This window comes from Falco naumanni, chromosome 3 (assembly GCF_017639655.2).
Source record: "Falco naumanni isolate bFalNau1 chromosome 3, bFalNau1.pat, whole genome shotgun sequence".
Lineage (NCBI taxonomy): Eukaryota > Metazoa > Chordata > Aves > Falconiformes > Falconidae > Falco > Falco naumanni.
The window spans coordinates 20565406-20590908 of NC_054056.1; the positions used below are offsets into that span (position 1 = coordinate 20565406).

The 25503-nt window shown below is 40.0% G+C and overlaps 1 protein-coding gene across 2 annotated transcripts in view; it reads left to right on the top strand.

Moving 5' to 3' along the window:
- The window catches only part of DCDC2 (doublecortin domain containing 2), a 70027-nt gene extending 45250 nt beyond the window's left edge, over positions 1 to 24777 (top strand). For both annotated transcript variants that reach the window (XM_040586992.1, XM_040586993.1), the window contains exons 8-10: positions 7110 to 7210; positions 19660 to 20007; positions 21614 to 24777. In XM_040586992.1, coding sequence (XP_040442926.1) covers positions 7110 to 7210; positions 19660 to 20007; positions 21614 to 21721 — 557 coding nt within the window. In that variant the 3' untranslated portion in view covers positions 21722 to 24777. The remainder of the gene's footprint in view (positions 1 to 7109; positions 7211 to 19659; positions 20008 to 21613) is intronic.
- The last annotated feature ends 726 nt before the right edge of the window (positions 24778 to 25503 follow it).

A 25503-nucleotide genomic window follows, 5' to 3' on the forward strand; every position in this document is an offset into this window, starting at 1 on the left:
TATTTTGAATTCCATTACTTTTTGATGACAGGAGCCACAGGCACATACATGTATGCATACCAAGGCAATGGCTTTTTGCTGGAAATGGGCCTTGTACAACAGTGATATTTTGCAATTAAAAAACCCCAAACAAAACCACCACCACCACCACAACGCAAACAGAAAAGCAAATTATGTTGTAGACAGGCATAAATGCATGTCATCTGTATTCCTCATAAGAATCTATTCAATTTAATGAGCCACAGATTTTTCACATTTTGTTTTTAATTTGACTTAATGTTTTTATGAGGCAGCCTCTGTGTAAGTCACATTAATATTTTTTTTTATAGTCACATTAACTTCCTTGCTTACATACAGAGCTTTCAGTTAGTAAATGCCTCTGATTTCCATAAAATATTCAGGGCAGGCTATTATTACAATGATTTTTTTTTATCCCTACTGTTAAACTTCAATCGGTTTAAAATTTCAGCTGCATTAATGACTGTATAATGTTGTAATTTGTGCTGCAATAAATGTTTTACAGTTAATACTGGTTAGAAAAGGAGCTTATATAAAGGCCATTAATTGCTATGCTTAATTATTTAAAATATATAGATTTCTTATGAGTTAGTTCAATGTACAACTCCATTACTGTTCAATAAAGTCATAGAACTTTCTTGTTTATTAAAGCGCACAAAAAAGATTCCAGCTGAAATACTGAATGGTATCAGACAGAAAATGATCTTTGCACTTTAGCCAAGGTTTGCTCAATTATACGTGCACCGATTCATTGCTTCTTTGTGTACATAGTGAACAGTGACTGCACAATACACTGAACACTGGTGTGTTGAACTACCTGTAACGTGTCAGGTGAAATGTTGTTAGTCAGAATGATTTGGGCATTTATGAATTTGCTGTTGCTGATAATTAATCTCTTCTCTACCTATCGGGAGACTAGCCAGAATATAAAATACCTAGAACATGCCCCTGAATGGTCAGTGGACTCCCTTTCACACATGTGAATTCTCAGGGGCTGCAAAGCCAGCATAGCTGTGATGGGTAAGGGGACAGGACAGAGTAGGGAACTCTGAAGATGAAGATCCTTAAGCTATTATGCAAGAAGCATGATTCACAACAGTCTTAACATTGTCTTAAATTCTATTGGGTTTTTTTTGTCCATTTGCAACAAAGTCACAGAGGAGAAAAAGTACTGTAGGAAAACAGTACCACCACCTTTTCTTGTCTTTGGTGAAACCAGCTGAGGACCAATCTGCTTGCTTTATGAAATAGACCTTGGGCAAGTGCAAAATCGGAACCCCCACACCCTATTTATCAGTCATCATATTTTCTCAGGTTTTGATTCAAATGTGACCACTCTGCCCTTCTCATACCCATAGCCTTCTGGACCTGATTTCCAAAGAGCTAAGCCTTCTGAGATCATCCTCCCTCATGTAATTTCACCAGCCTTTTCTGCTGAAAATGTTCTTTTGTTCTTACTATTTGTGTGGCTTCATTGGTGCTAGCTGTAAGCCAGTGTTTCAACAGCTGTGTCACTTGACTTCGCTTGGGGCGGGCTGGGTGGATTCACAGCTTTTTTGAGACACTAGCTACCTCTCTTCAGCAGAGCTGTTATCAGGCTCTAAGTGTTCCCTTTCCTGGTAACCCTTACAAGGCTTTGGGGAATTCAGTGCTTGAAGCAGTCAGGGTCCTCTTGATATTTCATCAGCCTTTCCCTCTGGGGGATTACAGAGCTGGGGAAGAGGTGAGATAGAGCATAATTCTTCAAGACGCTCCTTAGGAAAGCATTTGCGATTGCAGTTTCCGTTCATCCGTTCATCCTGAAGCCGAAAAGCGCTGTAAGAATTCTTTCCCCAGGCGGTAGGGTCACTATACAGAGCCTTACTAAATATTGTTTGTTGTAGGAATAAATAAGAATAAGAAATCAAGAAAAATATTTGCCTGACAACAATGAGCGTTTTTTCATTGTTGCATTTTGCTGCACCTCTGTCACAAGTAAGTATGTGTGGGAACTTCTGAACATAGAAATTCAGTTGCAGATAGGTACCAGTAATACAACATTCCTCTTCTCAGGCTTTCCTGAAGGAATATTCCTTTAAGAAGCCTAAACTGGCATGGGTATCTGCTGGCTTGTTCTGTCCTCCCCTCTCATTCTTCCAAGCTTCTACTCTCCCCCTCTACACAGCCCACTTTTCTGCCTTCCTGCCAGCATGCTGGGCCCCATTTTTTCCCTTAATTTCCACCTGTGTTTCCTCATCTTACTATTCGCTCTTGTACAGTTCCTCATTCCACACATTCCTTATGACGTTCCCGTGCCCTTGTCATCTCCTTCTGTGTCCATATCCTCTACCCTCTGCATAGCCCCTCTGTCCAGTTGGCTGCCCCTCATGAATGCCTTTTCCCTCTCGTTCTTCTTTCCCCTTCTTCCCTGGATTACTGAACATGACCCTGCTTTAAAATAATGGGAAATAATGAGAGATGTTTGTTTAGGTTACCTTTCTTCTTTCTGTATATGATATAAAAAATAGTGGTGATTTTTAGCTCAAGACAGTCTGTTTTCACCCAGTGACTGACAAAACCTGAAAAATTCCAGTCTTTTCTGGTTGTCTGGACACAGTAGATAAATATCCTCACAGAAGATCAGGAGACTCCCAATACTATTTTGCTTGGCCTGTTGGCAGAAGCAGCACTTACTGTGGCATGGGGAACTGAGAACCTAGCTGAAATCTATCCTCTGATTTATCCTTGTCAGCAAAGCTGCAGGGAGACATTTTGGAGCTCAGACTGCCCTTGAACCCTTTGCTGCCATCAAAGTCTACTCTGCTTGGAGCAAACTGGTAGAGTATGCCAAGGCTGACGGCGAGCCTGCGCTTGCCTGCCTTCCTGGCCCACTCCTAGAGGTCTGCGCCTCAGTGTTGCCATGACCCTGACTGTGGCCAATTCTCCATTAGTTTGAGGCACAGAAAGTCAGAACTGGCTCTTGTATGAGAAGCATGTTTAATCTACAACATTTTATGAACTGTTTTGGGTAGGCATAAATGTTACATCTAATGGAAGTGTCAGGAATTCTCTTTTCAGTAAGGTACAATACTTATTTCTAATTTCAGTGCAGATTGCAATATAAGCACATAACTATAGAATGAAGTTGTGCAAAAATATTTTTTCATGTAATTTATAGCATTTCGTAAAATGCCTTCTTGGTTTTTCCTCCCTCAGAGACGTTAGAAACTACACTAATGATTCTGACTAATGATTCAGGGACAGAGATGTGAAATATTGCATCAATAAGATTATTTTTGCTTTTTTTTCCTAAATAAAAATGATTTCTGAAATGTTTCCTACAAACTATGAGGCAAAATTACCCAGCCTAACACATTTGTTTGGGAGGTGCTGAGTAATTTGCAGCACTGATAATAGTGATTCATGTGGTCTGCAAACTCCTGCTGACAAGATCCTGACACAGAATCACATAAACAAGTAATATGTTGGACTTTCACTCGGCTGCCCTCATCCAGATATTTGTAAATACACGTGCAAAACCCATAAATGCCTCTGGCTGAAGCAGAGAAGCAACACTATTGGTGTTTACATTTTAAGCTGGTTTTTTTTTAATGCTCCATTTGGTCATGTTATTTTTGTGTAAATTACTTTACAATTTCTGTATTTCATTTACTTTTGGTACCAAAAGACAAGAGTAGATGTCCTAATGTAAGACCAATTTAATTCCTTGTCATTTTCTTTGGAATTTTTTATTTTTGTTCAAGTGTTACAACTTTCCCATTTTTCAGTTAGTGTTACTTTTCTTCACCTGTTTTGGCACATTTCAGACTTCAGCATTTTTCTTCCTTCCCTGACTATTAACAGTACCTGTGTTTTGGACATTTGTCTTCCATACTCTCATGTTTGTGCAGAGGTAGATAATTCATTTCCCTTTTGTGTATTTTTTTTTATTTAAATGTTTTTTCTTTTTCTTTTCTGATAATAAATCTTTTCTGCCATCCCTTCAGAAACCAACTATCGATCTTTTGTGTTGTATGCATTTGAAATATGCTATTCTTTAACTACATGTTTTCATTCTTCAGAGAATAGAGCTGTTTGGAAAATGGGATAATTTCCCATTTTGTTTGAAAACACTGTCCTTGAAGTTTTTTTGGTGAATTCTGTGGTTGCTATTCTTTCCCGTTACAGCCTGCTATCTAGTTTTGGCATCTTCCACTCTATGGAAGAGCAGGAATGCTATTTCACTTCAGAGTGCTTTCTGTGTGAGATACACGGTGGTATCCTTGAGAGATGCTTGAATGTTGTGCCGAGCTCTTTTCAATTAATCCTTTTTCATTTATGACCAGCTTTCTGAGCAGACACCTGTTAGAATATGCTAATGTGCTTGGAGGAGATCCCATGGCGGTTTCAGATTTTGCTTATAGAAATCGCCCTGTCACTAGCTTTTTGTGTACACTGTTTTGAATGGGAAAGGTGGTTGCATGACCTGGGCAGAAACTTACTGTCTCCTTCCCTCCTCCCTCACTCTCTCCTGTTTTCATGATTAAGGTATTTGAAAATACTGCACATCTGTCTCCTTGTTCTGGGTTCTTCCACGTGGCCCCAAAGCTGATCTACTCTTCTAAGGAGAGATCCTTTACAATTGTATCCTCAATTGTTGAGATTAATTTTATGGATTTGGCCTCCAGGGCCAACATATGTTCCTCTCTCTGGTACTTCTTCTTTTGCCCTGCTGGAGGAAAACCTGATGGGAATTAACTCTGTACTAAAGTCCTCTAAAGGCAGAAGAAAAACCATTTTGGTTGAAAGACTTGAGTATCTTGAAGGCAAAGGTCTTATTACAGACGCAGTTCTCTCAGACACGGACTTGACTTTTCAGGTCAATGTTCAGTGAGCCAAGGAATCTAGGACAAGGCTATTTTCTTAGGTACTTAAGGGAGAACCTTGAATTAGGAGAGTCATCACGGTGGCTTTCAAGGAACAAAGTACATTTTCCTCTCAGAATATGGTGGCGATCTATGTCTCAGTTGAGTGTCTATGAAGAGGTAACAATGATAACGTCAGGTAAAAGAAACAGAACTTTATGTCCCTTACAGAGCTCAGAAAAATGGAAAATGTGAAGTGCATTGATTATTTGAATAAGTACAAGTCGTACCCGTTCAGATATATTTTGTTGCTACTCTCTACTGGTCCATGTTTTTATTGCTGGATTTCTCAAAAAAAGCCCTGTCTCAGCAAAGGGGATCTGTAATGAGATATGTACACACAGATTGTCCAAGGTTTGCCATACTGCCAGTAAATATTTGATGTCCTTAGTTGGTTTCAATGAAACATACTACAACATATGCATTATATTTAATAGTACACACAAAAAAAGGAAATTAATAAAATAAAATTATTATCTCCATGCTAAGTGTGAAGACAAGACCTTTTTCAGGATGTGTGAGATGTTTAGGATAAGAATCCAGTCAATGATGCTAAGAACTGCATGGTATTTCCAACACCGGTACTTCCAGAGGATGAGTAATATGGATCATTTGGTGGGACGCGGGGCTTCCTGTGGGGCTGATGCTCAGGTACTCAAGATACTATGGCCATCAGAAAATCTCTCTCCTAAAATGCAGCCAGCGGTACCATGCTGGAATATCACTGTGATGGTTCATGTGCTTCCTATTCCAGCCTCTTCATTTCAAACTGTGAGAACGGCTTTCCTTTGTGGTGCCCTGGTCGGTGGCCTGTCAGTAGACATCTAAGGCCACCTGGATGAGCTGGCACCTCCCCTCCAGCTAGCCATTTGTGTACCTTTGAATGTTGTTCCCAAGGGAAACTCTTCCCTTGGATTTCATGGTGATGAGAAAGTAACTGGAAAACTAACCTTCATAGTAGTCAGTGCTGGCTTTTTATGCAGGTAGACTCCAGATTTCTCTAAGTCTTGGGTTTTAGCCATTATTTTTTCCTCCTCCTCAATGGTTCTGTCAATGGTTCAGTGCTACGCCAGGGCTGTTTATTTAAGTGTCCAGCAGCATAGATCAATTTGCATATTGATATTATCAAGTTCACATTGTTTTATGAAGAATGAAGAGGCAGTCCAAAACAGTACAAACATTTTTTCCTCTTATTGTAGTTGCTTATTTTGTTGGATATGAACACATCAGCATAGGGGCATCTGTCCTTTCTAGATAGATGGTGGATAGATAGATAAAATGGGATGATTTGGAGTAACCTGTGTTTTAATTTCTGGGCTGTTTTCGTTCTGGGGGAAAATGGGGGAGAGGAATGTGTGTCACTTGGAAACTGCTTGTTTTCTATATGTACCTGTCTTTACTTTCCTAGTTAGCTGGTACTGAAAGACCTGTCTTAGGAACTTCAAAGACCCCTAGTTATTACTTACACTTGGGGGAAAAAAAATGACTAAATGGTGTAAAATCTTTGAAAAATTGAATATCATTGTAACCATTAACTTTGTTAGCTAGGAGTATGTGCTTTTTTAATGTGGATGTGGAGTTTCAGCTATAATTCTAGTTGCACATACCCCAGGGTGAGGAGTGGCATTAATCTCAACTGTTTGGGTTAATCTTTCACTCCTGTTGTGGTTCACCACGTTGATTCAAAGCCTGAGATTTTTGCTAGATGTGTGTTAGAATGCTAATTGCTAGAGGGTACTATCATTGACTGTAGAAACAGAAATAATACATTGTTGTTGTAATGTATTAAGTTCAGATTCACTACTGACTTTGCCAGAAGTGAAGGCACTTCAGATACAGGGCTTTGTTCCTTTTCCCTTCCCTTTTCCCTTCCCTTTTCCCTTCCCTTTTCCCTTCCCTTTTCCCTTCCCTCTTCCCTTCCCTCTTCCCCTCCCTCTTCCCTTCTCTTTCCTCTTCCCTTTCCCAAACGGTGCAGCATTTAAGTATTTGTTATTAAAAAGGAAAGGAAGGGAAAACAAATTGACAATAATGGGAGACTGAAAACTTCATTAAAAGACCTGTATAGGGAATGGTGGGTCAGCTCAGAAACCTGTTTTCAGCAACCACACTGAATGCAGTTCCGTGGTTGTGCCACACAGTGTCACAGTTGGACTTCACTTCCTTCCGCCTGTGTCTTTCCCATTGTAGGTGAAGATATTTACAAAGCCAGAGAAGAGGAGTCTGAAATGTGGGGGGCAGCTGAAGTGCAGGAAGATGAAGATACTCGTGTAGAAGTTCCACTGGACCAGGTATTGATCAAGCTTGAAGTAAACGTTTTTTCTTTAGGATCACAGGTTGTGTGTTGTTTTTCTTTCTCGGGTTTCTTTCAAGTGTATAGCATGATTCTGTGGGGATGACGGTAACAACTCTATGATATGGCTTCTTTTATGGGAGCTTTAGCAGATCTTCCTTTCTCTGTTACAGTGTAAAATACCAGTTACCTTTTCATCAGCTTCAGATCTGCTCTGAGAGCCCTTATAGGGCCGTAGAGACTCAGGATTCCCTGTCACAACCTACCAAATAAATCCACTGGGATTGCAGTCCCTTTATACTGGTGGAACAGTGTAAAAGGACTATGCACAGAATCAAGGTCAGGATCCCTGCAGTCCTCAACCACAAACAGGTGTGGATTTATCTGATTTTTAGTAAAGCTGCCAGCACTTTCTTCTGTTGGAACAACATGATACTTAGTTGGCCAGATTTTAATTGTAGGAGTTATGTACAATAAATGGGTCTTGATAACCAAAGATAAGAGTATATCCCTTTGTTTTACTTTTGGTTTGTTTTAAAAAGAAACTCCTGTGAACTGAAATAATATAAGAAAGAGGTAAGCTGAAGTTTATTCCAGTGGAGAATAGAACTGCTTAAATTATTTTCTGAAAAATTACCTTTTTTTTTTTTCCCTTCCTGCTTGTGAATTGTTCACAAGACAGTCCTCTTTTTCAACTTACGTCTTTGTAGAATTTTCCAACTTGTTTGACTTTGTGTCCAGTCCACAAGACATTGCATTGTGCTTTTGTTGTCTGCTGATAATGGCTCAGGGCCAGCCACCTAGGCCACAAGATACTGTTTCTGATTCATGCTGCAGTGTAAGGAATCACAGTTTACCAGACAGATTTCTCAGGCTAAAAATCATCCAAACAACATAAGAGATTCTTGATTCTTGGGCATTTTTCTGACTTCCTGGTGGTTGTCTCAGTGCTGAGAAACAGTTGTTAATACAAGATTGTAAACAAGTGGGAGAGAGGGAGTTAAAAACTGTTGTTTGTAAATAGACTTTAATTAGCCAGGGCAACATGATGGAGCACAGACAATCCAGGAGATTTCTGGAGTGTGTTGGAGACAAATTTTTGATGTAGGTAGTGGGAAACATGATTAGGAGAAGCATTCTGCTGGATTTGCTACTCATGAATTAAGAGGAGCTGGCTGGGGATGTGATAGTGGCAGCCTTAGCTGCAGACAATAGGGTTCAAGACCCTGAAGAAAGTGGAGATGGAAAATAATAAAATAAAAATCCTGGAATTCAGGGGAGTGGACTTTAGGTTGTTTGAGAAACTGGCAGGCAGGAGGGTCTTGTGTGAGGCTGCCCTGAAGTGCAGAGGAACACAGGAGATGTGGCTGATCTCCAAGGGCATCTTCATCAAAGCACAAGAACTATCCCCATGCGCAAGAAGACAAGCAGGCACAGCAAGAGGCTGGTTTGAGCAGACGACTCCTGACCTCATACTAGAAGAGGCAGAAGAGGGGATGGACTGCTAAGGAGCAGTATAGAGACATTGCCTAGGTGTGCAGGGGTGGAGTTGGGCAATCCAAAGCTTGGTGAGAAATGGAAACTGATGCATGTGATTGGGAATAACCAACATGGATTTACTACGGGCAAATCCTACTTAACCAGCCTCTTTGCCTCTGTGATGAAGTAACTGGCTCTGTGGATGAAGGGACAGCAGTTATTGTCATTGATCTTGCTTTTAGTGTAGACTTCCGTTTTTGTAGGAGAAATTCGAAGAGTGGTAGATATGGGGATGAAGATATTTTTAAAGAAGGTAGGGACTGGATTTGTGGGCTACAAGGTAGATGAAAAACAACCTGGTTGGGTGAAATTAAAAGGTCAATTGTCTGAAATTTAACTGGCACCTATTTATGGATGGTGGTCCTCAGAGTTTGATAGTGAGTCTGATACTTTTTAATATGTTCATCAGTGACATGGATGATGGCATGGGATGCAGCCTTATCGAGGGCCAGTAGTCAAGCCAAACTCATTTATCAGCTGATATGCAAGGGCTGCCTTCCAAAGCAATCTCAAGAGCTTGAAGGAACAGGCTGATGAAGCTCAACAAAGAGAAATTCGAAGCTGGACGCCTGGAACACAGTAACTGTGTCTTGGTATGGTCTTGGCTAATGTAGGCTAGGGATCAACTGCAGAAAGGGCCATGTGGCTCCTGTGGCTAGCAAGCTGGCAACGAGTCGGCACTGTGCCTGTTTGGTGATGAGGTGGACAGTGCAGGCTGGGCTGGTAAAAGCACAGCCAGCACATCAAGGGAACTGGTTATCTTCCAGCCAGCACATCAAGGGAACTGGTTATCTTCCTTGGCACCTCTGGGGCTGCATCTAGGATATGTTGTCCAGTTTTGAGTCCTTCCCAGTACAAGAGAGAGATTTACAAACAGGAGAGAGTCCAGCACAGCAACATACTAAAAAGTTTTGGGGTCTAGAGCTGATGACACAAGGAAAAGCTTGGGGAACTGCGTCTATTTTATCTTGACAGCTGAGCACGCGAAGGCAGATCATACTGCTCTCCAGCTGCAGAGGCAGCAACAGAGAAGGCAGAGCCAGGCTTCCCTCTGTGGTGCACAGAAAAAGGATGAGGCAATGGTCAAAAGTTGCAGCAAGGAAAATTCTAATCAGACATAAGAAAAATATTTTCAACAGTGAGAACTGTAAGCACTTTCCTGTCCAGAAAGGGTGGGGAATCTTTGTCTTTGGTGATATTTAAAACTAAACCAGAAAGGGCCTCAAAAAACTCACTTTTACTTTGAAGTCAGTGCAGCAGAGCGCTGCCCTAGGTGATCTCTAGAGCAGTAGTCTTCAAAGTGGAGTGTGCCCAGCCCAGGCTGTGCAAGACTATCCATTGGGATGCAGGAAAAAAACATTAGAACTTCAGTAGCACACGTATATAATGTATAAATAAATAAATAAACATATACTGGAGATTCATGATCAAAAAGTTTTCACTGATAAAGCTGTGCAATCAAAACAGTTTGGAGACCACTGCTCTTGAGGTCTCTTGTAGCATAGTTTTTCTGTGATTCTATATTTGTCCATCTTTGATTATTTCAGTCCTATAGTCAACTTTTTTTAGTAACCTTTGGGGTTTTGTGCTAACTACTGCGTTTATGATTTTTTTCACTTTATTTGTATTGGGTAAAAGAATACTAGACATCTTTACGTTTTGCTTGTGTTCTGCTTTTAAAAAATGTCTGAGGGCTAAGTAGAAGATTTATGACCTTATACTTTCTGTATCAATTTCTGCCACCTGTGTTACTAATCTGTACATTAACAAAAGCCACATACAAACCTGCTGCTTAGCCATTTTGAAGAATGGCACCATACCATCTGAAAAAAATCTGGATCTCTCCATTTCATTTTAGGCTGCTGTTTCTCAGAAGGATCATTCTCAGTGATTTATTCACTTTAATGGGAAGGAGTGTTGCTCAGCTATTTTATAGACATTGTTCTTGAAGACAAGTGAATCAGGTGATTGAAAGAGGCAAGAGCATGACTGTCCTGGTCCCTGATGTAAGGAATGCTACAGCTGTATCTTTTCACAGCAAATACCTGCCCCAGCCTCAGAGACTTCTCTGCTAAACACTGTTGGGCTCGTCAGCCCTGTTAATTGCAGTTGTCCTCATGAGGTGTTGTGGTAATTAGGATGTGTTGGGTTGTACTGATAGTACTGACATTGGGGAAGAACATGCCACCTGTCATCTTCATATTTGTTTCTTATGACATCCTGAAGTATATTCTGCCCTGGTCTTGACAGTGTACTAATCAAATTAAGAAATGATTAGCCTGTTTATTGGCCTCTGAAGGTGTGTAAAGAATTCCGCTGGGTCGCATAAAGTATTTGACAGTGTAAATTGGGTTGTCAGGTCTTATTTTTTAGGTCGACTGCAATTCATATGAAATCCAAGTGCCCTGGAGATGGCTGCCTGATTTCTCCATGAGATCCCACAGCGCAGGCAACAGCTCTGCCCATTCTGCCCTGTGTCTCACCAGTTTGCCTCAGCCAGAGGATGGTGGCCATCCCTAGGGAGGCGATAACAGTTAACGCTCCACTACCACTTCTGCACTTGGCAGCAGTAGCTGCAGTTGCTGATACAGTTGCCCGTGAGCATCAGTTGTGCTGGCAAATTTGCAACACTAGGAACTTGCTTGATGCCTCTAAGCTCATGTACCAAGGCCCATTCATCGTCCTCAAATGGAAATATTTTTCAGTTCAGTTGTTACCAACTGATTTTTCAGTTGCTACCAACCTGGAAAAGGAACTGGAAGCAAGTGTGTTTGAGCGGGGAAGAAAAAAATTAAAAATCAGTGATGCGCGATATTAATAATCTGATGTTCATATTTTCAGAAAAGCAAGACAAACCCCCGACATTTATTGCAACACAAGCCATGGTTTATTTATCATTTTAAGACTTCATGTATAGTTTCCTAGGTAATCTGGCAAGAAGCCAGGTCCTTCTGAGTACCACTGAGTACTTTTTATTCCCAGATAATTGAGCTTGTTCAGACCTTGGAAGCATTTATTTAGCATTTTACACATTCAGGTTCTTATTAATGACCATTTTAAATAGTTTTAAATTCTGTGATGCAAAGCTTTATAGCTTTTTCTTATCTGAACTGCAGTTTCTGTTTTTTCTAGAAATATGGAAAAGGACAGCCAGCCAGGGCTTGACAATCTTGCATAATGCATAAATATTTACATGCCAGCTTTCACTAGAATGCTGACACTTCTGATATGCTATCATTTCCATCAGGCACATAAATGAGGTGGTGAAGATAGAGCTTAGTCTTTCTTCTTTTTATGCACCTTCTCTGTCTTGCCATTTGAAGTACATGGTTGAACAAATGCCAGATTAGCCATTAACTAAACTTAGTGTACTGGCTAGACACCTGCTTATGTCCTGTTCTGTAAAATGCTGTCTGCCAGCTGAGAACACATTAAAAGAAGAGGATTTGCTTTACTCCAGACTAGCTGACAGTTGTACTTGAACATCAAGAAGGAAAAATCAGTGTTTTGCCTAAAACCAAACCAGATCCTTCTGTTCTATATTCTGTACTAAGACTGCAGCTTCCAAATGCAAAATGGGTAATTCTTCTTTTGACATGCAGACTTCAGGTTTGTTGTTTACATCACTCTGCCAGCATCCATGGGAACTGGTGACAGACTATGAAAACAATTGTGCAAATAGCAAGGGAACAAAGTGGTTTTAGTGCAGTTCTCAGTTTCACTGAGGCAGCAAAACAATAGTTTTTTTTTTAATTTGAGATGATAATTGTGTTACTTTGAGTTTATTTGTGATAATACAAATCTATTCAAAGTAACTTTCTGAGAGAGAAAATTTTCTAACTTGTAAAGCTTTCAGAACAAACTATTACATTTCCTTTAATTTTATGTAAGTTGTGAAATACAAAAGCAGCAGGTGGTAGTAATAGTATTGAAATAACAAGGTTGCGTTGGTTTATCCATTTCCATAAACACGTTTGTTCATCTCCCATATGAAGCCTTTGGGAGGTGGGGTAAGTATGAGAGTTATGAGATAAGAAGTTGTCCATTGCATGACCCCTACAAGGATTTCAGATGTTGTTGTGCCAGCCTGCTTCGCCATGGGGTGTATGATACTGTCTATTAAAGATTTGAGTGTATATAAAGAGTGGTGTAGAATTAATCTGGTGGGTTTTTTTATTCCCCCCTCCAGTTTCATCATCCCCATCTCCTTCTCTCTTTCTGTGTTTATTTGTAAAAATCATTGGATGATAAATTTGTCTAACAGGCACTGATTTGGAGTTTTTTTGTAGATGTTGACACTCTTGGTTCTTTCACTAGCCATTTGCTTTCCATTATTACAGACATGTCCACTGATTAATGCAGTCCTGCTGCCACTCATTATTCCCCATTTCCTGGGCTGTAATGTGATGTGAGGTCATGTAGCTCCCCTAGGTGCTCTCTCTGTAGCTGGAGTGTATCATCAGTAGCAGAAAATTTGCACCTTTCATTTGCAGTTTTCATTATGGTGTATACATTTTGCCTTAGAGACCCAAGATTCACCTCAGTGAACAGAATAAAATGTTTATCTTCCCTATTGCTACAGGCAAGTTGTTAAAGTGCGCATTGATTCAACATTAAAACAGGCTGACTGCTCGAAGAGATATTCCTTGATTAAAAAGGCTAGAACTTTTCATGAGGAAACATTTTGTACTACATCAATAAAGATTTCAAAATGGCATTTGGAAAGAATACATGCAGAACTTTTTATGTTCAAATTTTGCTACAAATGGTACAGCTGTAATTTAAGCCTTCTGGATTTTGAGTGCTGCCAAGCCAGCAGATAAGGTTTTTCCTTGTGTGTTCTTCTTTCAGCTCCACTGATAGACACTGAATTTTTTTCATTGCCTGCGTGAGATAGGGAAACTTGCTCTGGTTGGTTCCTTGTGGCTCAGAATGAGAAGACAGATCTTCCCTCAGTTTCTTCGTTGGATGACTGTGAATTCCGAAGCTATGGCAGCAAGGTCTGACCTTTCCTTTAGCAGCCTGCATGGCCAGCCATTGGAGGGCTTTGCTCCTCCCGAGCAAAGCCTGCCGGTACGCTGCTGTTGTAAAACTAGTGTTGTACTGCATCGAAAACAGCTTCCTCTCTGTGTGCCTGTCTTGAAAAAATATAGCAATCCTAGAGCAGACAATTTCTTAGTTTGCTTAACTTTTAGGGCATGCTTCATTCATCATAGAAGAGTCCATTTTTTTGTAGATTTTTGTATATTTTTGGAAAAAAAGGTCTGGTTTTTTGCAGCCTCAGTAGGGCTTTTAAAATGCTTCTCATTGTCTACAAGGTTGCTCAACAGACCATACTGGATTGGAGGGTGTGAAGTTTAAGCAAATTTTACTGTATGCATGGAAGATGTTACAGAAAAAATAGGCGTGATTGTCAGTGAAATAGATGTAGAAAAATATTGTTGACTTAGGTGCATCTCAGAGAAGTAAACATCTGATCAGATGTTTTCTTCTCTGCCGTGGCCATGCTTCCAGTTAGCACACAATGAGACTGAGGAATGGCCTTTGAAAAGCTGTTTTTCTATGCTTCAAGTTACATGGTTTCCATTCCTTCCAGTTAGACTTCTGGGTGCTACGATCTTCTGAAAAATTAGACTCTGTAGATTCAGGTGCTGCATTTGTTGTAAAAAAATTGAGTAATTACCAGCAAAGCATCCAACTCATAAAATGGTTGGATCATTAAATGTTGTGGTGATAAAGAGTTTTTTGCCTTCAGGAACAACAGCACATTTACTATGTAGGAAGTGCAAGACTGATGAACCCTTAACCCATTTACTTGCTTTTTAAGAGCCTGAGTTTTGTAAATGATGTGGAAGAGGGCTGCTGTCACTTAGCAACCCTATCTTGTTTGGGAACAAAATGTTTTGCTGTTGGAATCCGTGCAGTGCTGCTACAAAGCATTCCTGCCTGGTAGGAGCCGGGGCAGCTCTGTTCTGGAGAGGTTTGGTGCAATACAAGTTGAGTGTTCCTGACGCTGCATTTGTGAGATGTATTCATGCCGGTGTTTGAGACAATTGAGATTTTTGTTGTCTACCTCATTGTTTGTCTGTTGTGACCATTAGCCAAGTAAACATTTCCAAATGGCTTCAATAAAGCAAAATTATGTTTTATGTTAATGGCACAAAATAATTTCCGCCCGCCTTAAATGATGTGTGATACTGCACTTTTCAATATTCTAGTATCAGTCATGTAAAAACCTTCTGAGAGGTTACATTAGCATCCCTAGAGGAAAAGAAACCAAATGCTTCCATGTCGGAAGATTTCCTGACTTATTGCTTTTGAATGATGATGGCATTTGGTAATGTAGCTCTTAATGAATGATAGCGTGATGAGTGTAATTAGAATACATCTTTCTTTTTTAAACACTCTGTTTTTGCTGAGATTAAAAATACCATCAAGAAATCATACTTCTTGAATGCAAAATGAAATTCACTCTGTTCCTCATCAACCTGCTAGTGTGTCAGGAAGTTTCCAGAAGGCAAGCTGGGTCCATGTTTCCGGCATGAAGTTGGGAATGACTTCAGTTGTTCTACATAGAATCACAGAACGGTTTGGGTTGGAAGGGACCTTTGAGACCATCTAGTCCCAACCCCCCTGCCATGGGCAGGGACACCTTCCACTAGACCTGGTTGCTCCAAGCCCCATCCAGCCCGGCCTTGAACATGCCTTTGGTTGAACATGCCTTTCCATATACATATACAAGTCTTTTGTCAGTAAGTCTTTTTATTGCTAGTCTGCGACAAGCAAAGAATTATGCTGACATTCATGGTTTGAAAACTGGCTATTTTAACCACTGTACATTCAACTGGGAAACCGCAAAAGCATCATCTTCATGTCAAATAGGCAACCAGTAATACAAGATAGAAGGTTACTTCCTATTTTCTTGCAACCATACAAAAGGCCAAAATGACAAACCGTATTACGAGTAGTTCTGATGACAGGAGTAATGAGGATAATCCATCACAGTCACCAGGATAGTCCCCTGTCCTAGAAGCTGCTAACTTGTCTGTGAAAATTACTTCAAGCAATAAGAATAAAATCACCTGATGCTTCTCCAGTCCTGAATTTATTGCTGTCAGGTTCAAGTGGTGCTGTTGGTTTTTGTGATGTGGACACAGGACTAAAGTAACACAGGAACACTTATTCTGTAGTTCATTACAGTATACGTGTTTAATTACCCTGGGCTACAACTGGCTGGGTGCTTCCAACATGAATTTTGGAAGTGCCCCTTGTTCTCTGTTACGATCCTGGAATCTCTCACGTTGACATGTCGATATTGGCCTTTGATGCTCATGTCCATTCAGGTCTGTTACAAAGTGGTGACAGACCTGTCGCTCAGGGCTGGAGATACAGCTGGTTCTTTGGATTTGAGACACCCTGAGCTTTTCCAGGATTCCCAAATGTAGTGTACCTGTACGACTTGCTGTGAGCGAGCGTGCTGGCTGAAAGCTGAACTGACTTCTTGGGTGCAGAGGGAAGCAGCAGAGTCCCACCTCTGTCCTGGCTATCAGCCATGCGTTCTACATTGGGAGCTCTTACCAGGGATATTCTGGCTATTTAAAAGATGAGTGACGAAAGGCTAAACACTAAGATGTGAAATGTCACTGCCTTTCCTGAAGTACACAAGATTATTGCTGACCTCTAGAAATGAGTCTGATAATTTCTGCAAGGACACGTAGGTCTGAATCAGCGCACACCTGTTTTGCTTTCCATACACCCATTCTGATTTATTCTGACTGAGAGAAGACAGCTTGCAGGAACTTTGGTGTATACATTTTGTACAGTTGTAGGTGGGGGGATGGCTGGAGTGTATCAAATTCAATGGAAAGGTTCCCATTGACTCCAGGGAGCTTTAAATTATGCCCTGACCCCGCAAGCACTTTGATGTAGGCTTTAGCTCACTGGTTCAAGTTCACTGACATCACTGGAACTGTTCAAGGTGAAGTTAAGCATGTACAACATCTACAGGCTTTGGACCATAAAAAACTCTGGTTTTCTCCTTTTTTCTGTTTTCCTCCCTGCATGTACATATACACATAGATGTTCTTCCCTCGACGTGAAAAACCTAACTTTTGCTGAGTATATGTCTTTCTCGGTGAAGAAGGTGTAGTTAAAATAGAGGATGCTAATTTATGCATAGCTAGTAGATCAATTAGATCTCAGCAGAAAGCATCACACTCTCTGTGTAAGGAGCAGTGTGTGATGTGCTGGGTGGTTTTGGTGTTCAGTCCCCTCCCTGCAGCGCAGCCCACAGGGTCTGCTGTGCCCTGTGAAACATGCCGGCCGTTCCGCAGCCCATGGCCCCGCCAGTTGTCAGGACCGTCCACATTCCAGGTGCCTTTGGAAGGTCTTTTCCTCTGGATCAGTGTTGGGTTTAACTTGTTTAAAATGTCCATTCTAATGTAGTGCAGCTTGAAAACAGATTAAATGAAGAAGACATTTTGCTTTCCAATTATTAGGTGTAAACATGACTTTTTATTTTTGTCTGTAGTAATAGCTGTTGTTGTAATATGCTCAGCTATCTTGAAATTTTCAGTTACTATAAAAAAATTACACTTGCACTGACGGGGTTTGTTTTACTGATCTGGTTTTGTACTATTATTTTTCAGGCAATTTAGCTTGACTGGACCACTTAAATTAGTTGAAATTTGAATGTTATTTCATGCCAGTTCCCTGTGAGCTTCCATTGAGTTTCTGGGTACGGTTCAGTAACACTGTGTTTATTTTCTGTGTTACTCAGCTTTAACTCTTAAAAAATTTGCATCCACAACCCATTTTAGACAGATAAGAGCTAATGAGTCTAGCTAGTAGCACCTTAAAGAAATTGCTGCCTCTCAAACATCCACTGTGTTTCTGTGCCAAAGACTGCTTCCACAGCAATGACACCAATAGAAGCATATGCGTTATGATACATAGGTTTACACCATGGAGTAAAGTCTACATACCTTCTTCTGCAGCCCAAAATGAGCCACCCCACTAAAGCAGTTCAGGCAAGGGCAGATAGTTCCCTTCTGATCCTACCCACCATCAGGCAGTTGTTACAAAAAGCAGGAAAAAATAATATTTTGGATGGCTGCAAGAGTTAACTGAGAAAGCCTGGTTTGTTTTTCTTCTCCTCCTCCCCTCTCTTCATTTGGTGGTGTAATGTTGTGTCAAGCAGGTGTCATTAAGCAACAGCAAAACAGCTCGCTGTTAGTGAGGTGTCTGGTGCGTTTAATTTGTCTCACCCTCCCCTGTTTCTGGTCAGAATCCAGAGCTGCTAATTTCCTTAGAAGACTGAAAACAAATTAGTAGGTGACATGCGTAAGACTAGCAGGCAACTTCTGAGAATTTATGGATTTTTGCTATCTTTGCATGCTGGAGGTTACCGAAGCTGTCTCAGGTTTGCTTTGGATGGTGCCGTCTTTGAAGGTGCCTGCAAAGACTTGGCTTGTTTAATTTTTATTTTAGTGGTAATAAGGCTGGTTTGATGTTACTAGATGAAAGTCAGTCAGGAAAGCTTGAATAAAAACCAAATAGAGGCTACTAAAAAAATTACTTATGGAGCCATTAGTTATCTGGTCGGGTAACCATGTAATATTTCTAGTTATTTGTCATTCTATGGATTATTACAACACAGTCACTTGTCCTTTTTGAAGCTGTGTCAATGCAGTATTGTGCACTGGTGTAATAAAGTTGTCTTATCTTGCTACTTAAATATCAAAACAAAAGCGAGGTGTTTCATCAGGAGGCTTCAGTTATTGACATTGCTGGTGTTGAAGGCTTTTACCGGTGTTGAAGGTGATGAGAGAATTCTTTTGAAATGTTAGTATTAGTGAGGGAAACATACAGGTCTGTAGCATATAGCTGCACATAAAGGAGCTGCTAGTGATAGTAAGATTGCAAATACTTTTGATACAGAGAGAAACTGTTGCTCTCAGCTTGTTTGCATTAGATTTAGAGTCTGATGAGCTTGTGTGGGAGGCATACATCCTGTCACTCCCGTGGGCTTTTTTTTTTTCTCTTTATTTTCATTCAGACCTTAGCACAAGTATACAAGTCATCTTGGCAGGGGGGGGCATTGGTCCACTGTACAGTCAGGTGGAACTTCAAAGGTGAAACTGGAAGACAAATGACAAAGCTTAGAGAGCATGTGCATCGGTCTTCCAGGTTGTCATGAAAGGATGCTGCTAGCAGCTATAACTACAGTGAGTTTTGCTTACTCCTCTCCAATGTGGGACAAGATCCTTTTCCTCCTGTTTGCTGGTCCGCCTCTGTGTAGGAAAAATTAATTGCTAAATGTCAAACAAATCCTAATTGTGCCACCTTACACAGGGGTCTTTGAGAAGGGGGATGATGTTATGGAAGTGACCAGTAGGTCTACCTCATCTTTCTTGCTGCTTTTCTGTGGATGCAAAGGCAGCTGCACAGCAGGACCAACTGGCATGGCATGGCTGGTCCATAGGTAAAATGCTTCTTGGGGAACAGTTTGTGGGTTGGTGACGTATGGTATTTTGTTGAGACAGGATTTTATAGACAAGTACATACTAAATGTTAGACTGTCGGAGAACCTGGAACTGCTGCAACAGTATAGCTGTTGCTGTATTAATTACATCTAGCTCATTCCGGTTGTTTTGGGTATGGTCAAGTGAATTAACCCAGTGTAATACATTCAAATCTCACCAACATATTTTTAATGTAGAATAAAAGTGCATTACGGGGTATTAGTACAAGAGGAGTGTTTTCTGTCTGTGTAGACAAACCTCAGATTGGCATACTTACTGCCCAGTGATGATGTAATTGTGATTTTGATGTCTGTCACGTTTCAGAATTGCGTGGAGCATTCTGATTAAAAATGCCTCATAATGCTGCTGCTTTTCCTTTCACCAGAGGCCAGCAGAAACCGTAGATGAAGAAGAAAATGCAGAAGAGGAAAACGACAGGGGAGAGGAGGCATATAAAGGAGAGGAAGAATATCCAGTAGTGAATGGAAAGGAAAGTGGGGAAACTGTTACAGGAAGAAGTGAAGTAGAAGAAAACAAGAAGAAACTGAATGAGAGTTATGAAGATGAAGCAGAAGAAACAGAGAATGTTGATGAAGCAGAGGAAGAAGAACTTATCCATTTAAATGGCAAGAAAAATGAAGAAAATGGTGAGGGAATGGAGCACCTCAACTACCAAGGTGATCTTCAGCCTGAAGCAGAAATAAAAGAAGAGGATTCTAACAGTCGGAAACAGGTGAGTGTTCATTCTTTCAGTTTGTTGTTCTTAAGCTATAGTTCCTCATTCATCTCAGCCTTACGCTTCTCAGCTAGTCCCTAAGTAGCTCACTCCTGATAAGGTCCTGAGAGCATTTACAAGAACGTCAGTTTGTGGAAAAGCTGTTTTCCATCTGTACAGATCAGTTAGATCAGTAATTACACTATGCCCTCCAACTGAGAAAGCAGATGTTTCTCGCTATTTGATGGATCTGCATTTCCTGCTTTCCTGAGTATCATAGAATCATGGGATGGTTTGCGTTGGAAGGGACCTTAAAGATCATCTATTTATGAACCCCCTGCCCTGGGCAGGACACCTTCCACCAGACCAGCCTGCTCCAAGCACCATCCCACCTGGCCTGGGACACTGCCAGGGATGGGGCATCCACAGCATCTCTGGGCAGCCTGTGCCGGTGCCTCACCACCCTGTAGTAAAGAATTCCTTCCTTGTGTCTAATCTAAACCTGCCCTCTTTCAGTTTGAAGTCTTTCTCCCTTGTCCTATCACTACAGACCCTTGCAAAAGGTCCCTCTCCGGCTTTCATTTCATTATGCTGAATTTCATTTCCATATGCTGAATTTTGAAAAAAAAAAAAATACAAAAAATTCTTGCAATTTCCAGAAAAGCATAATCATTGTATATTTTTGCATTACCTTGTCCTTTAGGACAAAGCAAAAGGGTGTGTTCATGAAACCACAGTGCCTCACTATTTTGATGCGTTGACTTTCATGGAAGTTGCATTTCACAAAGGGCTCTTGCCATGTCTTTGTGGGACTTTCATCTCCTTTTCTTAGAAATTGGAAAAGACAGTGGAAATGGATAAGATCCCCAACGCATGGTGCTTAAATTAACCAGTTTAAAAGCAAATATCCTATTAATTTAGGAGACATGGTAACATGCTGTTAGCTTAGTTGGAGGCATGCAGGCCAGAAAGATAACTACGCTGACTGTTCAGGTGAACTGACCAGAGAACAGAATGTGGGAAACAAAATGTTTGTTTAATGGGGAGAATCCAGATCTCGGAAGAGTGGGGCTCTTAAGCGTCAGAGGTAGGACACCTTGCTGCGTGTTCCCTGCCTGCAGGCTGCTGGAGAACAGTCTCTGTTCTGTTTCCACTGATGCTGGGAATGGTTTCTTGCATCTTACAACTTGGCTTTCTCCTCTTTCTGTATGACACATGAGAAATTTTTTTCAGTTAAGAGAGCTGAGTAATGTGACGTTTTCTTGGGTCCTGAATTTATTCTATACTGGATATATTGATTTTTAAAATTTATTTTTAGAAAAGCTGAAGTTATTTATGGAAGTGGAGAAAGTGAGTGAGCGTTCACTTTAAATGAATGTGGGTTGTGGGTGGGCGGATGTTTGATGAAAGAACTGGGGGGAACCTCTGATCTGTGTACTTTGTCCTCTGGAATGTATATAAGTATAAGGTAAATAACAATGTTAATGTGATCACTCACAGAAAACATTTTTTCATGTGAAGAATACCTTGTGGAAGTTTTAGTAGGAAGTGCTAACATTGTATTGAATTGAAGTGAAATCTTTGTTACCCAAACCAGTCAACAGTACCTGTCCTTTTTCTCTAGGTGGATTCCCGTCCTGAAAAAACATCCACAAATCCAAGGGTGACTATCACCAGCCCACAGGAAAGTGAAAAAAATGATCAGAGTAGTGACTATGCTGCAGTTGCATAGATAGAACAAATGTAGTGAGCAGAAAATGAAAGATTATAATACTTTAAATATAAAGCGTGTTATTTTTTGTGATTGATAATTTACAATGGGAAGGTAGGTTGAGTACCCACATACTGAATCTTGAGATGATAATGGCATATGGACTGATATAGAAAAGAAACATTAATAGTTTTCAGAGGAACAGAGAATTATTTTTACAAGGTAAGATTTTACAAAGTAATATTTTCCAGTAGAATTTGAGGGGGGAAATACAAAAGTACTATATAATAGCACTAGAAATGAACGAGCTGTTCTGTGGTATAAGGTGGTTAGCAGAATAACCACAAAAATTACATTATTCCAGAAAAAGGTAAAAAAACCCCACCCAATTTCAATGTCAGAACTTCCTTGCAGATTTGTTCAGAAAAGAAAAGATGTTTTACTTTTAATGAGGATATATGTAATTTTTCCTTTAATATTCCACATGATATATATGATTTCCAGACATAACATTAAAATATAATTAAAATATGTTCCTCACTTAATGGACTTATGCCCACAAAAAATGGTGCACTATAATGAGGTGTCACTCTTAATGTTACTAAATAGTGGATTTTCAATATATTAATTAGAATGGTTAGTTTGTACATGCACAAGTAGCACTTACCAGGCACTATGAAGGTGTGTAGGCAGCCTGCCATCCTGCAGCTTGGTCCCATTTCCAGCAGGGAGCTGTGCTGATTGTCCTGCACCGATTCCCCAAGCAGTGGATTGTTATCAGAGTGGAGAAAAGATAATGGAAGATTATGCAGCAGATGAGTTTCAAAAGTTGACTTTGGATAGATTTGTGGTTCAGTCTATGTGAAATCTAATTTATTAATGAAAAAAAGTGAATAGGCCTAGATTCAGACTGAAATTGCCATGAAACCATTGCTGTCAATGGAGCCATTTTAATAAGAAACACATTAGGATGAGCCTACCAGTTTTCTGTAAAAGTCAGCAACAAACGCTGCATTTATGAACCCTTTGCGTAGCTGTAATGGCTGGAAGAGTGTCACCATCTCTTTGAGCAAGCTGGCTCCTAGTAGGCTGTGCATTGGTATATAAGGCATTGATCCACAGTGTTAGTTCTCTTAATGACACCAACTCCATTGCTCTTATTGTTATATATCCCTGTTAGTAATGTGAATAATTTGTTGTTCATAGTAATACATCCCTGAGCATCATGTCTTTAATTATACAAAAGAAATAGTGTGTTTCTTTATCATTAATGCTGGAAAATTATTACTATGAGAAACTAAATGTCATTTTCATTGATTTCATGCCATTAAGACAAAAATTACATTTATGAACAAATTGAACTTGAAAGACTGTTTGAGGAATGTGAAGAACCACTTGTCATGACTGAAACTCATGCAAACATCTTCACTTTTTCTACTATTAAATACATTTTCCAATGGAGTAGCAATACATAGAGATCCTTCAGCGTGTTTCTGAGCATTGGCAATGTAAGTATAAACCCCAGAATGTTAAAAGCTGTATGAACAGGATTAGAACAGTTTGCCCTGCAGCATCTCTGAATTGTCTGAGTTGTGTCCTCTGTTGGACTGTCTGACAAAGAGCTGAGGGATTATTACATTTGTGATCTGTTCAAAATAAGCTCCTAACTTAGCCAAGCTCTTTAGCAAGTATGTGTGCTTCCTTTATTTGATACAGCAATTAAGCCTATGCTCAAATATCTTTGTTTTAAGCCTATGCTCAAATATCTTTGATTTCACTGAGATTTAAGAAAATATTATAAGTTAAGCAGAAGTAAAAAAAAAAACCAACCAGCCCTCCACCCCAGCCCACAAAAAACCCCGCAGCAGAATGAATAAAATAACTACGTGCTGGTGAGGAAGACCAGCACACAGAAATCCTCTAGGTACTTTTAGAGTTAATCCTGCACTGGAATAATACCTGCAGCAGCATCAAAAGCCTCGAACAATGCTTAACCAGCCAGAGGAGGCAGCTCTGTCTCCTGGGGCACTCAGGGGAATTTACCTGCAGACCCCGCTGTGCAAAGCTGGCCAAGGGAAATGCTAAGGCTGCGTCTCTGCTCCCCCGAAGCTGGGTAGCTCGTACACTCACTGGTAAGGGTGGGTTTAAACACCTTGCTGGATCAAAACAAATTATGCTAATCTGACGTCGACATTACTGGGAGTGGGCTCTTCACTGGAAGGTGATAGTGTACCAAAGAGAGGGCTCTGCCTGCTGGCATCTTAGTGCAGATTAAGACTGAACAACCTCTGAGATGTCCTTCGTCCTCAAAAGTGTGAGGTTGAATCGACATCCAAAAATATCTGATGGAGATAGTTAATGTGGAGAACCTCTGCCTCAAAACGTTGTACCTAGAAATGAAATTTAGAAGAAAATGAAGGATTTGTGCCGTGATACTTTTCTCCTTTTGGTTTCTATTTATATAGCTTCTGTCCACCAACGGTTTCTGTTGTTTCCTCCCTTTTCCCCAAACATTCGGTGTCTTCCATGCTTAAAAGACTTACAGGTATCAATAAGAGTACTTTAAAAGTTTAAACTAAATTCTAGGGAAGTTTAATATGATCATTTTCTTTCATAGGAACATGAAACCCGTCTGAGTGCTATTCAGTTTTTAAAATGCTCTGTTTTCTTGTAAGAAAGACAGGATATGTTTCTTCAGAATGGCAAATCAGCCTTTTTGGAAATAGAGATATAACCATTTTATCATTCACCTTACAACATGGACAGCATGGCTTTTGTATCAGGTTCTTTTATAGAGAGAAATTAGTTTATGCATAACAAATAATTCTGATGTTAAAGTAGAAATTAAACAAGAAACATACGGGTGGTCTCACTAATAGTTTTTCTGTCTGGGTTTGCTGTGTGTGATGGCTTAACTCTGTTTTATATGAGAAATACATTATTTCCTTAAGCTTATGTAATGTTATTTTATTAAGCTTATACGCAACAGTTCTGAGGCTTTTATTAAGACTTGTTTGCTTGTTTTGGTTTTGTTTTTTAAAAACAATTTGCTATTAAAGTAAACTATCATACAGGTATCCCTGTGTTTTGTCTCTTATCAAGACCTGTTTGATGTTAAGTCTATTTTTGGGTGACTGGCTTTATAAACCTGGTGATTTTGCAGCTGATAGGTTTCTCCCATAACTGGGACTTAAAAAAAAAAATTGTATTTTTTTCCTCTGACAATTTAGCTGTTACATAGTTATAAACCATAAGAATAACAGCACAGTTAAACTGGCCACTGGTTTTCACTGTCATCATTCAGGTTAGGGCTGGGTTATCGGTGTGCATGTACTGTTCAACCGATACTCAGCAAACAACATGAGTTTTATCTGTTCACTTGCAATACTTGAGAAAACTCCCCAAACTTCTAGATGTCACCCTGCTGAAATTCCTTATTTCAGCAAAGCATTAAGGCATATGCTTAAATCCCATAGGACTGCAGTTTTCATTAAATTTTGTCTAATGCTTTGATGCTTGGACATATCAGAGCCAAAATAAAGTTAGTTTCCAGAAATAAATGGGTGAAAATAAGGTAAATATAATCCCTGCTCCCTCCCATCTAAAGTAAAGCAAAATAAACCTGCTTGCAGAAGAAAATCATAGGAAGTATTCCGATTACTTGAAAATACAGGGAAAGGATTGTTGCTTGGATATTTTGACTGATTATCCCAAAGGTACATTAAATAACCATAAGACAATAAATATGAGTGCAAAATGAAGTATCTTGAGGAAGGGGGAGTTTGTTAAGTAGAAGCAGTCAG